The sequence below is a fragment of the Perca flavescens genome, chromosome 8 (genome assembly GCF_004354835.1).
Source record: "Perca flavescens isolate YP-PL-M2 chromosome 8, PFLA_1.0, whole genome shotgun sequence".
NCBI lineage: Eukaryota > Metazoa > Chordata > Actinopteri > Perciformes > Percidae > Perca > Perca flavescens.
This window is the reverse complement of record NC_041338.1, coordinates 26,363,249-26,378,720: the sequence shown is the minus strand read 5'-3', so window position 1 is coordinate 26,378,720 and position 15,472 is coordinate 26,363,249. Positions and strand designations below refer to the sequence as shown.

Here is a 15,472-nt window from a genome sequence, read left to right as displayed (position 1 = left end):
TTGGGAAAGTAAATGCAGCTGTTTGTTGTAGTGAAAGAACACATATGGTCCGACTTAGAAATAATCCATTCTCAGTTCTGATGACATTGATGTTGAGATTTTCAGCTCTACAATATGTATTGTCACAATTTTATTTTGCATCATTTCTGCTACAATATTATTCTACCTTGTCATTACCTTTAACTTTTTCATATACTGTAGTTTTGTATAATCCAATCAATGTCTGGTCATCAGAGATCAACGTTGTTTTTACTTCGATTAACTATTTGACATACTAAATTGATATTTCTAGTTGTAGAAACAGTTCAACTCAAAGTTTCAAAAGGCTTTGTCTTTTTAAAATGAATCCACTTGTCTTTTTTAATTTGTCAAACCTGTATGGAATGTCCCTCCTGCGTATTCATTAACTTGAAATTGGACAGCTTTTTTATTGTTTTGCAATTTATATTTTACATTTAAGCTTCTAGAAGCAGTAGATGGGCTTTCAAGCAAGATGTAATATGGGGAAAGATGACAAGTAGGAACGCTGGAAAAAGATGACAGCCGTATACAGGGAAATATTTGTTCCCCTAATGTTATTGCATGGTTATTAAGTGAGTCAGAATTTGCTCTCTTTCTCTCTCAGAGGACAAGCCAATATGTGATACAGATTAGACATAATTTGGTCTGAGCAGCTGATACTGTGTGACAAACTAATTTGGAGTGACTTTGATAATTAACATTATTATTGTTTATTTTGTGCGTAGTGTTTTTGTTAAGCAGTAACACAAGAAAGGGTAAAACCTGCTTAGCCTCTTATGTTTGTTCTTGCTGTGTTTCAGTTCCGCTATAAAAGACGTGTCTACACCCAAAGTCACCTGGATGAAAAACAGCTGTCTAAGCTCCACACCAAGGTAAGACCAAACAGCTGTGCACTCAGTCATCCTGACATCTGAAGAGCGTATGCTTTGTGCAATCTGCTAAACTGAGTGAATGACATATATTCAGTGCAAAGGCCTTTGGTCAGAGCTTGGATAGCATGGAGGCCATGTGGTTTCAGCAAATTCAGGGAGGCTCTGGTTAAGTTTTATGCTCTAATCTTTATAAAATGCTTGAAAAGAGGACCTTAATAACAGCTCAACCATGTGTGTTTGTTGGTTCATTCATGTGTAATTGAAGTAATCTCTTGAGGCCATGAAGAGCCCCAAGAGCTTTGCACGAGGACAGTTTGTGTGTGACAATGTCGGTTTTGTGCTGTCATAGCATGTTAACATGAACTGGTGGAGATTAAGGTAAAACCGTGGTTTCACTTGTTTCCCTTCATATGTATCACCCCAATCCTTCCCAATCTTTCACCAGTCCTGTGTAATTGCTTCTGTCAAAATACTCAGCAGGTGGTAGCACTGCAATTTTCTTCCTTGTTCTTTGTTGAACACATAAAATCCTGTCCTACTCAAACATACAAACTAGAGCCAAACACAACATGACAGGTTAAGCTACACTGATTTGTCTCTTGTTGAGCACCAACACACTGTTTTATTGTGGAAATAAAACATACTGGACATTTGAGAATATGTGTAACAGACATTTGTTTATTACTGACCATGAATAGATACAGAAGGCGAGGCAGTAAAATCATTCTTTACCTGTTGGAGGCAGGTTTATACAGAGAAACCGAAAAGACAGTCCAAACTGGCAAACAGAACCAAAGCGGCAACGCTGGCAGACACTGTGGTCAAGGGCAGGCAGCTGGTCACAAACACAGATACAAAGCTGCAGAACAGGACAAAGACTAGCACAGGAAGGCTACTGAGCAACCTAGACAATCTGGCAGAGCGAGAGTGTGAATACTGGCTGGGCACTGTATATACTACGACTAATAAAGTAATGGGGAACAGGTGTACAAGCAGATGACTGATCAGGTGGTCGTCTGAAGCAGGAACTCAGTGGGGACTACTGGTGGACAGGTGAAGAATGGCAGGTCTGAAATATCAAATGTCAGTAAGTAGATGCAGATGAGTTAGATAGAGATGATTTTGTGTGTGTGTGTGTGTGTGTGTGTGTGTGTTTTTCATTGAGCATTTGTGTGTGTGCACCCATGTGGGTGTAATAAGTGGAACAGACAGCAGAGAGAATTAAATGCATTTTTATCAAACCCCATCAGAGGGCAGACGATTTACACTGGAGCGAATAAACAGTGTCAATTGTCTGTTTTTGTGTGTTGGAGGGAGAAAGAGAACAATAGTGGGAGCTGCTGTTGCTTTAAAATCAGAGAACTGCAGTTTTATTAATTTACAGTATGCATCAGTTCGTTTCAGTCTTGTGATTGTCAAAAGCCTATTTTCCAATTTCAGCTCAACTTCACTGATACAATTTTTTAGTTTTTCAGCATATGCAGATTTTGTCAAACACTGTTGAAACATGCTGCATCACATAATCTGATGAATACAATACCATTAAGTAAGACCACAAAGTAGGCCGCTATCCCCCTTATGTGTGGCTAATGTTCTAAAATTTGCTTTTCTTGTAGAAAATAGACTAATGCTGAGAGAACTTTAACAGCTTATTACGGATTAAGCTTTGTAGTGAGCTCCATATACAATATATTCCATGATAAAATGTGAGTATATTGTAAATCCTTGCTGTCATAGCTTGAGGAACTACACTAAAGTGCCTACCAAAGATTTGGCGGTTTAACACTATTGATTAGCACCTCCTAGTAACAAATTATCTTTTCTTTTTCAAAGAATTAGTAAAAGAGCTCCTGCAATTGTACATTTTACATTATTGCTGGATTGGTGTCTGCTACTTGTACAAAGTACAGTTGTCACAGTGATAAATCCAGTCTTTACTGTCTTTGTATGTTTCTCAGTTGCTTTCAACTTAAAGAGCAGACGGGACAACAGCACTTTCAGGATATTGCAAAATACTATTCTCTATATAATAAATGAACAGAGGTTGTAGCCATAGGCATTGTCTTTGCAGACGTGGCATGCAGTAGGACATTTTGTCAGGGTCCAATTCCTTGTGAGAGACTTGTGAACATTTAGTTTGGAAATAAGAGGCCAAAATGTGGTCTGTTTGGGGGATCCATGGCTGTGTCCTGGATTTGTTTGAGGGACATTTGAAAAGTCATTTAAATTGGTTTCTTACAGTAGAAAGAGTCCATTGTTGGGCTATTTTGTACATCTACTGTATTCAGAGGAGTGAGTGTTTTCTGCTGTGTACCATGTACTATTGCGAGTGTCAGAGAGAACAAGAATGAGAAATAGTGAATGAGTGGGATGAGTCATACTCTCAAATATTGTCTCTTGTCTAACCAGTCTGGTATGAGGTGCTGCTGTCTGCTACTGTGCTACATCGCTATGACAAAGTATATGAGTGTTACTCAACCAAGATGTCTTTCTGACCCGCTGCAATTTAGGTGGTAATTTCGTCTATAAAGAGAGAATTTGTTTTATTGGCCTGCCTCACAGGCCGAAGGGAGTGGAATTGGTTAAATTCTCAAATGGAGAAAAGAGTGGGAATCCCCCGGCCACTAACGCTATCTCACTGAGTACAAACCTGAATGTGTGAATGGGTAGTGAAAGCCACTGTATTGTTTGAGTTTTTATTTTTATTTTTCTTAGCAATGAGTAATCCAGGACAGCTGTGTTATTGGAGAGAATAAAGGTGGTAATTTGGCTTTACAGAAGCAGCCATAGTACATTCTAGTTTTCCTCTGTTACTAATCGGCTTGTCTCTCAACACAGAGACACCATGATGATAAAGACCAGTCAAATTTTAGGAGATATCAAGTCAAATATCTGTCACAATTCATTTATTTATAAAATACTGGTGATTGTTTGTGTGTAAAGTATGTACATTATAAATTGGAAAGGTCCAATTACAATTGCTATACAACCTGGATGCTGTAATAGGCTAGAGTATCTACTGCTTCCTCAGTCAAAGTTATGTAGAAGGAATGCAGCTTGACCTATGATACTATTCGATTAAATGTGTTGGAGTCAGAGCCAACTGCTATCTAACTACATATGCTTAATTTATACCTAATATATGCAGATGTATGAAAAGTTTAGTGGTATATTAATTATTCGTAGCAAAAGTAGTATGCTAATTATTCAATCATGAATGTTAAAGGCTTTTTACTAGTCTCTGTCTAGGCAGTGGTAATAAAAACAAAGTATTCTCTTGTGCTTGCATTGGCGAAGATGAACTTTAAGCAAGTGATGTTAGAACGTAATGGAACATTGACGTTTGCCCCCCTCTCTCTTTTCTCTGAATGGCACATTTACTTTTGTTGCATAATGACTTCCAGGGGTTAAGAGGGAAATCTTGTTATGGGTGACTCTTGCAGCCTTGGCAGTAACGATGTTCACTATTCATCCTGCAGCAAACTGCCCTGTAAGGCAGAGGTCAAGCATTAGCCTACTTTGCTGGTATGGAGCTCATTAGCCGCAGGCTAAAGTTTGAAATGAGGTCATAATTGATAGGATTTTCTCATTGTTTTTTTTCCCCCACTACACCCGACCCAACCAGACCTCCTCACCCCGGAACTGTCCTGGTTAACAACGCAGGGTGGCTGCATAGAACATTTACATAGTATATTTTAAGGGGGGAAAAAAGAGTGCATGTGTGTGGGTGTTTGGTGTAGGAGGTGTGCCATGTGACAGACAGGGCTGCATAATGGGTGGCTTTCTTGCAGTGTGACAAAGGGCTTCCAGTGGTTTCTAATCCCTTTTTTGAATCAGTCCTCCTGAACTATCAGCAGTTTACTTAAACTGACCAATGACTGTTTAATATCTAAAACTTGATTTTACCCTTACATTTTTCCCATAAACTTTGTCTACACTGAATTATCATATCGCCTCTTAACTCAGTATATTTTCCAACACCTAGTGCAGTGGGTTCGATCAGTTTGCTTCAGATGTATGTAACCTTGTGAGAAACTACTGTATATGTTCTGGAGTTTAAAGTTGGTGTATGTATATGCAATAATGAATTATTTAATAATATAATAATTAGAGGTGTGAATCTTCACTGATCTCCCGATTCGATTCAATTACGATTATCATGTCAGCAATTCAATTCGATTCGATATCTCGATGCATCACGATGCGTCAAATACATTTTTACTATTAAAGCCATGTAGGATATTTAATTCATAGCTTTTCAAGCTTCAAAAACAAAACATTCTGCAGTGCTCTAATACTAAATAAATTGGATACATAAAACTACAGCACTGAGCACATGGCACTTCCTGAATGTGCAAAACATAACAGAATATGTAAACAGAAAGGTTGTTAGGCCTACATTAAATTGTAAACAGAAATAATCGATTATGGCCCGGTCGATTATTTGATTAATTTCAACACCTCTAATAATAATATATTAATTATTATAAATATGAATGAAACCCTGGGCATCATAGCCGTAGAGATGGCTAAGGAGGGGGTGGGTTGGAAGAAACTAAAAGCATATACAGTAATGGAGAGCATTTACTTATGCACTATTTGGTAATGTGCTCACAGACTCCACTGAACACACTGCAATTGTGCTAATGTCATCAACCAGTTAAGAAATTGCACACAATATCAACATCTAAAAGGAACTTACTTACTCTTACTGGTTAAAAATGATTCAGTATGATTCACAAGCTAAACCAATCCTCACACAGCATGCCAATGTTGTTGATAGTGTGTGGGAAAGCATTATTCACAAAAGGCTCCCCCATAAAACATATTGCAGGGTAATTCTATTCCTCCTACACTGAGGCTTTGTATTGCTGTTTGCAGGTTATTGTATTTATGAATGAGAATTCCTGCATTATTTTTAATTTACAATGAAACTACCCAGAGAATGTTGCTCATTGTAGGTGTGATATTGTTCTGAGATGCCAGATCCGACCAAGCATTTGTACAGTGCCTAAACCCTCCTATCAGTGTTATTGCAACTGCAGCCAGCCGTCATTAAATTTGATGTGCGATTTCAGCATAACCTATTAGACATGCACAACATGTACGCACGCACGCACGCACGCACGCACGCACACACACAGCTGCATGGCACAGGATTAGAGCATATTTCCAATAGGGAATCCCTCACACACAAAAGCTCCCTTTATATATAGTAGTTGTGTAAATGGGGTTATTTGTACTAACAATTTCATACCAACAATTGTGTTAACAGTTTGCATTTAAATGTTACCATATTTTTAAGTAGCCTGGATGCCAGCCGAACTTAGCCCCGCCCACAACATTGGAGGTCGGGAAGTTCGGTCTGGACTTGATCCGTTGTGGAGCAACTATGCTCGAACTAGAGCTGTTCGGACCAATCAAATTGTCAGGGCGGGCTTTATACGATGATGGACAGATGATCAACAGTAACGTAATCAACCACGTCACCAAAGAGCGCTTGGGTTGAATTTGTTTACAACAAAGATGGCTGCCGCTGGATAATTGAGATGTGTAGATTCCGCCATCGCGTCTGTTATAGAAGATATCGACAGCGCATTAATTTTAAAAGAGGAACATAGAACCGTGATTAAGGCATTTGTCGATTGGAAAGATGTTTTTGCCGTCCTTCCTACGGGATTCGGCAATAGCTTAATTTATCAGCTGGCCCCGATGGTCGCTAAAAGATGGGGCGTTACATACTCCGTTGCTCTGATTGGTTGTAGGTCTATCAAGTTGAGTACAGAGGCATTTTCTTTCCTGGTTCAGTTGAAACATGCCCCATAATCACAGCCCAATGGGCAGTATCAGACTCATATTCTGACTAGAATCTGAGTATGACGACGTCAGGCAAATTTTTAGGAAGACTAAGATCCAAAAACATGAGCATTAGTCAATAGTCATAAAGCTCCCACTGTCATATAACACTTGGTTTGGACTGTATTCTTTTCTTTATTTTCTCTCATTTAGGATATCCTTATCTTCTTGGTTTCTACACCCCACCCATTTTCCCTTTATTTCCCCATTATTTCTTTTCTGTTTTCCCTCCCTCTATCTTACGCTTTCTCTCCTCCCTCTATTTTCCCTCCCTCTTCTCTGGCTCTCTCTCTCCACCCTCCCTCTGTTCTCTCCAGCATCCTGCAAAATTGTCCCTTACCATCTCTCCGTCTGTGCATGTACAGGAGTCAGTGTGTGCGCCTGTGCTTGGTTGAGTGTTTGTGTGAGTGAGTGACCATGTGAGTGTGCATGTAGTACTTTGACAAGACGAGAGGGAGAGAAGGAGAGAGAACAAGAGGACAGGAGACGAGGAGGAGGGGGACAGGATATGGCCATGTGGATGATGTTTTGGCATTGGGAGTGTAACTGACCCACGGGAGTGTGTGTGTGTCACGAGGAGCGTGTCCGTGTGTGCGTGTGAGATGGGATCCGCTCTGGGCAGAAGACAAAAAGCTGAGAGAAGAGAAAGAAAAACTAAAGAAGCCAGGAAGGCCAGACTCAATAGTAAGGTACCCCAGTTGCTCTCATCATCTCTTCAATTTAATTTTATCATTATTTATGGTGTAAACATGTTTTTTTCCTCCTTATGCCCAAACACTCCCCAACTCATCCCTGTGTACCTGTGTAATGCTCTCTCTCTCTCTATCTCTCTCTGGCATTCGATCAGTTTTTATGCTGCATGTTGGTTGTGTGAAGAGCTGGTGCAGTCTTGTCTGAAACCTTGACAGAATGCTAATGTTTCTCTCTGCACTGGTTCAGTTACTAACAACAGGCTTGGAGCACTGTGTTTGTGTGTGTGTGTGTGTGTGTGTGTGTGTGTGTGTGTGTGTGTGTGTGTGTGTGTGTGTCTGTATGTGGCAGACATTCCTCTATGCAATTGTGTGTGTGTGCAGCTGCCTGTGTGTATGAAAATGTCTTTATGCATGCACATGATGATGTGTTTTTGCCAGTGGGTCACACCAGGACAGAACTTGCCTTGTGGTCTTTACTGTCTGTTGTCACAGTGTTCCGCTTGTGTCACATTGCTGTTATAACCTGCTATTGATGCTCTCTGATGGAGACGGCTTCGCTGTGTGTGTGTGTGTGTGTGTGTGTGTGTGTGTGTGTGTGTGTGTGTGTGTGTGTGTGTGTGTGTGTTTGTGTCGGAGAGGGACAATGATGCAAAGAGCTGAAAAGACAGCATAATAGCCGGGCCACAGTGGGTAAACTTGTTAAGCTAGGTAACTGCACATACACATACAGTATTTCCTGTGAACCTCCACTGGGAGTCTCAGCGCTGTCAGTCTCACTCAGTCAGAGAGGGCTCAGCAGGTGGCAGCTGTCAACAGCATGCCCTGCAGGCAGCTTGACCTGAGCTACTGCACAAATGGGCACCCTGACCTACTCTGCAAAATATCCCCTCACAAACATGTCTTCCATAAGTCCATTTGGTCAATTATTGATACAGTAGTCTATATCCACGACGTTCCAATTCTGCGATTGCTCTGATGCCGCCGGAAATTCCGCTGGATGTCCTTTTCGGCCAGACGTCCATTACCTTCCGCTTTCTTTGTGTTGGAATTTTAAACTCCGGTGGATTTATGAGGACTATGGTTAACTGCTCCTCAGATCTCTGCAGGGTAAATCCAGACAGCTAGCTAGACTATCTGTCCAATCTGAGTTTTCTGTTGCGTGATTAAAACAACTTTTGATGGTACACATCCACCAAAACAAGTTCCTTCTCAAGGCTATTTTGCAGTGGCACAGAGGCTCCATTTGGCGCGTAGCGCCGGCCAAGATGGTTGTGATTAGTTTAAAGACATGCCAATAAACCAGAGCAGCCAGCCAGACCCTTCTCCGCAGCGCTGTGGAGGAAAAAGACTATTGATACAGTATAGAATCAATGGGATATAAAACCCCATAATTTACAGTTTTACATCATGTCAACATCTCTGTTATTTTGTCAGTTTGTTTTTCAGATGCTTATAAATCTTGTTAGTGTAAGTATTAGCCATTAAAACTACACACTGCACTTAAGTGTGATATGAGTTCTTTTGTTTTGGCCCTGGCTTGTAGAGTGACAGTCTTATTTAACATTTTACAGATGCCTAATTACACTTCATACACTGGGCTACTGCTCCCACCCTAATGTTTTTGTGTCATCTGTGAGCTACTGCTATTATGTGTGCAAGTTCTTGTGTGAGAGTCTGTTTCTTCAATGTGTTACACTTCAGCACCACAAGAGTATCTCACCCCCCCTCTTATTTTTTCACTTAACCTGAGTAGTGTCTGTATTTGTGTGTAAGAGGAGACTGTGATTAGACAGATTAGAAAGCAGGAATTGATTATGTTGTGTTCAGTATGCTCTGAAATCAGGCCATGTAGAAACTATAGCTCCAGGCTCTTCATAATACACCCCAGTGAGCTCAATGTGGGTCTCTGCTTGCAGGTACTGCTAATGTTCATTTTTTAGTTTTCTGTTTTTGTGATTCATGTTGAGTATTATGTCAGTACAGTAAGTAGAGGCTAGGAAGAAATATGCTGTCCATAGCACTTAACCTTAAGTTTTAAACTGGATTGTGTCATGGCACTCCCGACAGTTTGTTGATGAACCTAGTTTAAAAGTTTCACCATGTTCTGCATTGCATGTAAAAATGGGTGACATCCACAAATTAGCAGCTGTGATCAGACAAAGTTAAATTAGGAAGTATATCAAAATATTGGTTTAAATGTATTGCGCTAGTGAACCATTACTGAAATAATGTTTAGTGACAACAGACTGAGACAAGCAGAAGTTGGTTAAATTCAACCATTTCCCTGTTGACCGTCCACCAGTCAGCCTCTGACATTTGCAATATCGAGGATGCAGTCAACACATTCCCCACTCCATGCATTATGGCTCATACTATACAGATATTTCTGTGGTGAATGACAATCATGCACACCACAGCCGCATGCCTACTACACTGTTAGAATAAAAAATTATCTTATTATTCATGTTTGCAGATAATGTAAACCCAACAAAAAGCCCTTTAGCTGGCACAAAGGCCCACATTCTTTCTCCTTTTGTTTATGTTTGCGTCTGAAATCTAAGACACTACTGATCACTGACTGGTGTTTTTGATCAAAAGTGGAGGTGCCATGCATTTTCCATCCATCCATCCATTTAACTGAACTGTAACTCAAATTGCTGTTTGGTCTTGATGATGCTACACCTCATTGCACAAGTTCATTTTACAATAAAGAAATAACACATTGTATAGTTTCTTCTTTATAGAGTATAACATCCCACTAGCAGGAGACTCCATCATTCTAGGTCAGGCAGTATGAATAGATGACTGTATAATAGGATGCCAGAGGCATAAAGTACAATAGAGTTCTAATCATCATCTGGCTGAATAAATACACTACCCACATACTCCCTGTCTCAGTGTTGGCTGCCCCTTTTCCCTTCTGTTCTATGTAGCCCGTAGGCCTGTTTGCAGCCAAAGTTCAAATGTAGGGGAGGATAATATTTGCTATATTTTCAGCTGTATTTTGACAAAAGTTTTACTAAGCTGAGCCCCAGTTCACCTTTGGTGTGTTTAGTTGTGTTTCACCCACTGGCTCTGCCCCCCTACTGTCAGCCTGCCTGTGTCCTGTTGTCAGTTTGTGTGTCTGTATAAAAACACATGACTGAGCCTGATTCAGCTCTTTCTTTCTCTGTCTGGACTCTTTGATACTGATGACGGCATGCATTCCCACTGCTTACAAACGCAAACACACATAGTCATGCATACAAACAACAATAGTGCTCTGTTGTCATATTTCATGTGACAGAATGTATGAACTGTAACTTAGACTGCATAATAACTTTTAGTCATTACTCAACCCAAAATCTATCTTTTGAGTATAAATAACTTGAAGAAACTGCAATCGTCAAATCGTGTGTGTGTGTGTGTGTGTGTGTGTGTGTGTGGCAGACATTTCTCTATGAAATTGTGTGTGTGCAGCTGCATGTGTATATAAAAATGCCTTTATGCATGCACATGATGATGTGTGACCCGGCCCCACTTGAATGAATGAATGAATGAATTTATTGGTCGTAGCCAAAGGGTAGGGTCAGAAGCTTCAGCTTATATCAGGCCCCCCCTTCTGACATTTTTAAGAGAAAGGGAAATTTGACAAGACAAGAAAGATACAATAAATTCTAGAAAAAAAAACTAAAGAACATATACATATACATACATATATATACTGACTTTACTCAACACCCCAGTGATTCCGGAAATTTGGGATCTTACATGGTTTACTTGTGGTTTCCATCTGAATTTGTGGTTTATTATTACCCCTAAAAAGGTATTTTCATATACTCTCTCTAACTCAATGGTTTCTATCCTTAAGCTTAGCTGAGCTGTTATATGTGTTTTGCGATCTCCAAAAATCACAAACCACAGTTTCAATTTACCTAGTTCTACTGTCACCTTCTCCATTAGCCTTTGTAAACAGTCATCTGAACAAAATATGTTGGTATCATCTGCAAAAATGACATATTTCAATATATTGGACACTTTACAACTATCATTTATGTACATAATGAATAATTTTGGTCCAACTATCGATGTTAGCTAGCTTGGACATGGCATTGCCCACTTGTACATACTGACTCCTATGTTTGATGTAGCTCTTCAGCCATTCCAGACCTACTCCTCTGATTCCAAACTTTTCCATTTTCTCCAACATAATATTGTGATCTATGGTGTCAAATGCTTTCCTAAGGTCTATGAACACTCACACTGCAAACTTCTTATCATCAACTGCACTCTACTTTATCTAAAACCATATTGACAATCAATTAATAGATTGTGTTTTTCAACAAAGTGGTCCAGTCTGGCAACAAACAGTTTTTCAAGTATTTTAGAAAATTGAGATAAAACCGGTCTACAATTTGTGTATAATTTTATCTCCGGCCTTGAACAGTGGAATTACTTTTGCTGTTTTCATATTGTCAGGGAAGCGGCCCATTTGAAACGATAGGTTTCAGATGTATGACCTTGGCACTACAATGGCTGAAATGACTTCCTTAACTAAAGTCATGTCAATCCCATTCCAGTCTGTGGCTTTTTTGTTTTTAAATTTGTTTACAAGTTCAATTATCTCATTCTCTCCCACTTTTCTCAGAAACATTGATTCCGAATTTCTGGCTCCATAAAATTGTCCTACACTGCCCTCTTCTGGCGGTATTATTCACTTAAATTTGTCATGTGGCGGTTGGATTTATTCACACACTTTAAAAAGGTTTATTAAAAGCTTCTTTATTTAAACATTTTATATTTATATCATAATAGGCTGTATATTAACTCATTGGGAGAAAGAAGAAAAGAGATATTCTATGTAAAATCAGACATAGGGCACCCCCGTATAGCCCAAATTGCATGATCCTCGTTTCATAACTATAGAAATAAAATTATCCATAATACATTTTATTTCTATGTTACAAACTGTCAACTGGTCGAAATGACAGTTTTGGACAGAGGCTGGCTAAAGCTTCAACTAGAGCCCGCGAGCACGGTAATATGGTCGAGCGAGCTAGAAAAAGTGGCGTTAGAAAAAGCAGTCAATCAGAGAAATAAAACGTTTTTGCTGTTTCATCACTAGAAATGCAACTGCAGCCAGCATCTCATTATCACTAACTTTATCCACATTCATATTTAGACGCAACAAATTATATATCAAGCTAAAAAAAAGCGTTAGCTGTGCTGTAGCTGCTGTACGAAAACAACAATCAATCGTGTTGTTTTTTCCGGCCATTGCCCCATATGAAAAACATTTAAAAAGGAGCAAAAATATAACAAGTGCTATTAGTTATTGTATAGCGAAAGACACTTGTTAAGACATGCACATGTTTACTTTGTTTGGTTTTGTGCTACCTCTACAAACATTTGAGATGCTTTCTTGGTAGGAGTTTTTTTTAAACATTGATGTTGCTTTTAAGTAGTTTTAGATTGTTGTTTGGAGACACAAAAAAGGAAAACGTAACTGTAAGATGACTTTGTAAGAGGAAAACAGGGCTACTCTTTATTTTTTTTTGCCAGTAGAGGACACTACTGCTCTGTTGACCAGTGGGGCATCTCATAATGTGAATGTGTAATGTAAATTGTGCTGAATATTGTAAAGGCATGTTTTTTTTTATTTTATATGTTAATAAACTATATTCTAAAGTGTAATTAACCTCTGTTTTCTTCTGGCTTCAGTCAGTATGCACTTCAAACGGGCAGTATCAGCAAAAAAATTATATTCTGATAATTATCAATATCGATCAAAATGGGAAAATATATTGTGATCAAATTTTTTGCCATATCGCCCATCCCAACATATCGGCGCAGATTTCAGTGAAGTGCGCCCTGCTCACTGAGTCGGGGCGTGCCGTGTAAACTTGTGGTATTTTTTTGGCCAGGCTCGTCTGGCACACCTGTGGCACACTTGGATAGAGAGTGGGATCAGAAACAACATATTATCATACATCATACTGTAGGTGGCCGTGTTAGAGGCTGTGACAATCATGGCCAATCATATTCCTATTAAACATAGGGTAATACTTTGGCCAGACAAAGAAGATGGCGCGCATAGCTGTTGTCCCGGTTACTCTGTTTTGGATGAATCGGGAGAGGACTGGCAGGAATGAACACTCCTGAGGGAGTTATTGGTGGAGAGAGAAGTTTGAATTGATCTGCTATTTTTCATGGAACAGTGTTTCCGTTGGTTTGCAGTGGAACTGCAGAATAATTGAACAAAATGACAAGTTTGATGTGCACATAAGCACTGTGGCGTCTGTGGTTATTTTCTTATTAGACATTTTCTTGTTAACCAGCGGATCTGCCGTGGGCAATTGCGGCTTGACAGTGCACAACACCACTCCAGTTAGGACCTACTCTCTACCGGACCTCTCCTCCCACTGGGGCACACGGCAAGTCACCAAGACACTAACTTAGTGCAGTATAGGAAATAAACTCAGTGTTATCCAGAAAACTACCATTTCACCGGTGCAAAACGTTTTTTCCGCACCCTGCGCTTACACGAGAATAGGGCCCATAGAGTTTGAGTGGAGTATCACTGTAACAACACCCATGAATGGTCTGCCTTTCACAGAGCTTTTGTCTGTGTCTTTGGGTAGGCATTAACATAGATCTGTGCATTTAAATGTGTGTGTTCCTGTTTATGCCAATGCCTTTTTTTTTTTTTGCATTAATGGGTTGGCAAGTAAGCCAGAGCTCAATTGTACTGATGGAAGAGACAATGCTGGACAAAGCCATGCTGCCAGTGTGGCCAGGAGCATGGGTAGAATTGGTTGAGCGAACAGCAGAATGTGTTTGGGGGTCCACATACAATAAGCCTGTGCTCTGCATGTTTGTGAGTGTGTTGATGAGTGGGGCAGAGGCTGTGGCTTTGCCATGCTTTGTTCCAGGCTCTAGCCAACCCTGTCAGAGCTAACTCATACTGTCCCTCCTGCCCAAACTGTAGTTCATCAAGAGGAATACTAGAAAATATACAAAGCAAAAAACGTTCTTCGGAAAAGGATAACTCAGGAGGCACCATGCTGCTACGTTCAGAGAGAACTTTCAGGAGCCGGGCCACAGAGGTTAGACTCAACACGATACTGCTAAAATGACTCATGAGATCAAGAATAAATGCAGGTTACTGTCACACTGTGGCTATGCCTTTAGAAACATTTCGTCTTTCATACCCAAATAGAAAGGATGTTTATAGTAGTTTGTAGTGAAGCAATGTTGTTTGTTTGTTTGTTTGTTTGTTTGCCAGCTTTGCATTTTCTGGCATTCCTATTGAAGTAGCATTTAATTTAAATTCACATGATGAACTGGTTAGATGCGTATGTGGATGTTTTTTTGACTGTGACTGTTGATTTTTTACTGTTTGGTAAGAATTACACATATTTTACCTCAACAGGAAATGACTGATCACATTTAGTGAAGGCTGCTTTTACATGCTCCATGTTAGAGGTATTGCATCAGATCAATTTGTCCATCCTATTGTGTCTCAATTTATATAGTTTAAAAACAGAGGTAGGCCACATAATAGGGTAACCGTAGTGCATGCTGTGTCAGCAGATGGCATAGGTCCAGGTAAAGGCTGGCTTTAGGCTAAAATGCAGAGAGGCATTTTTGTTTCCCTCTCTGTCTCTTTTTCATTTAGTCGTTCATCTGCTTTCTATTACCCTTAAAAAACATCAATTAAAACATCAGGAATCCCTTACGTACATTAACAAGACAAACAGACACAAATATCAGTCAAAGGAAGGTCTAAGATACTGAAACTGCGAGAAACACTGGTGGGTGCAAGTTATATAGACCAGGTATTATGATTATTATGATGATGAGTGTGGCGAACTAAGCAAGCTGTGAGATTGAGCTTCTTTCTAAAGCCCCACCAGAGAGGTGTAAAATTGAATTGCACGTTGTGCAAAAACATTTGCTGTCAATGATGTGTAATGTTGTTGCTATAGTAACATCAGGATTTTTTTTACTGCAATCATTCATCATGTGTTTAGTGTGCTAATAATGAATCAA

The 15,472-nt window shown here is 39.7% G+C and overlaps 1 protein-coding gene across 1 annotated transcript in view; it reads left to right on the top strand.

The window, feature by feature from the left end:
* shank3a (SH3 and multiple ankyrin repeat domains 3a) overlaps positions 1-15,472 on the top strand; it is a 188,671-nt gene that overhangs the window by 68,574 nt on the left and 104,625 nt on the right. The window contains exon 5 of the mRNA XM_028585066.1: positions 822-893. Coding sequence (XP_028440867.1) covers positions 822-893 — 72 coding nt within the window. The remainder of the gene's footprint in view (positions 1-821; positions 894-15,472) is intronic.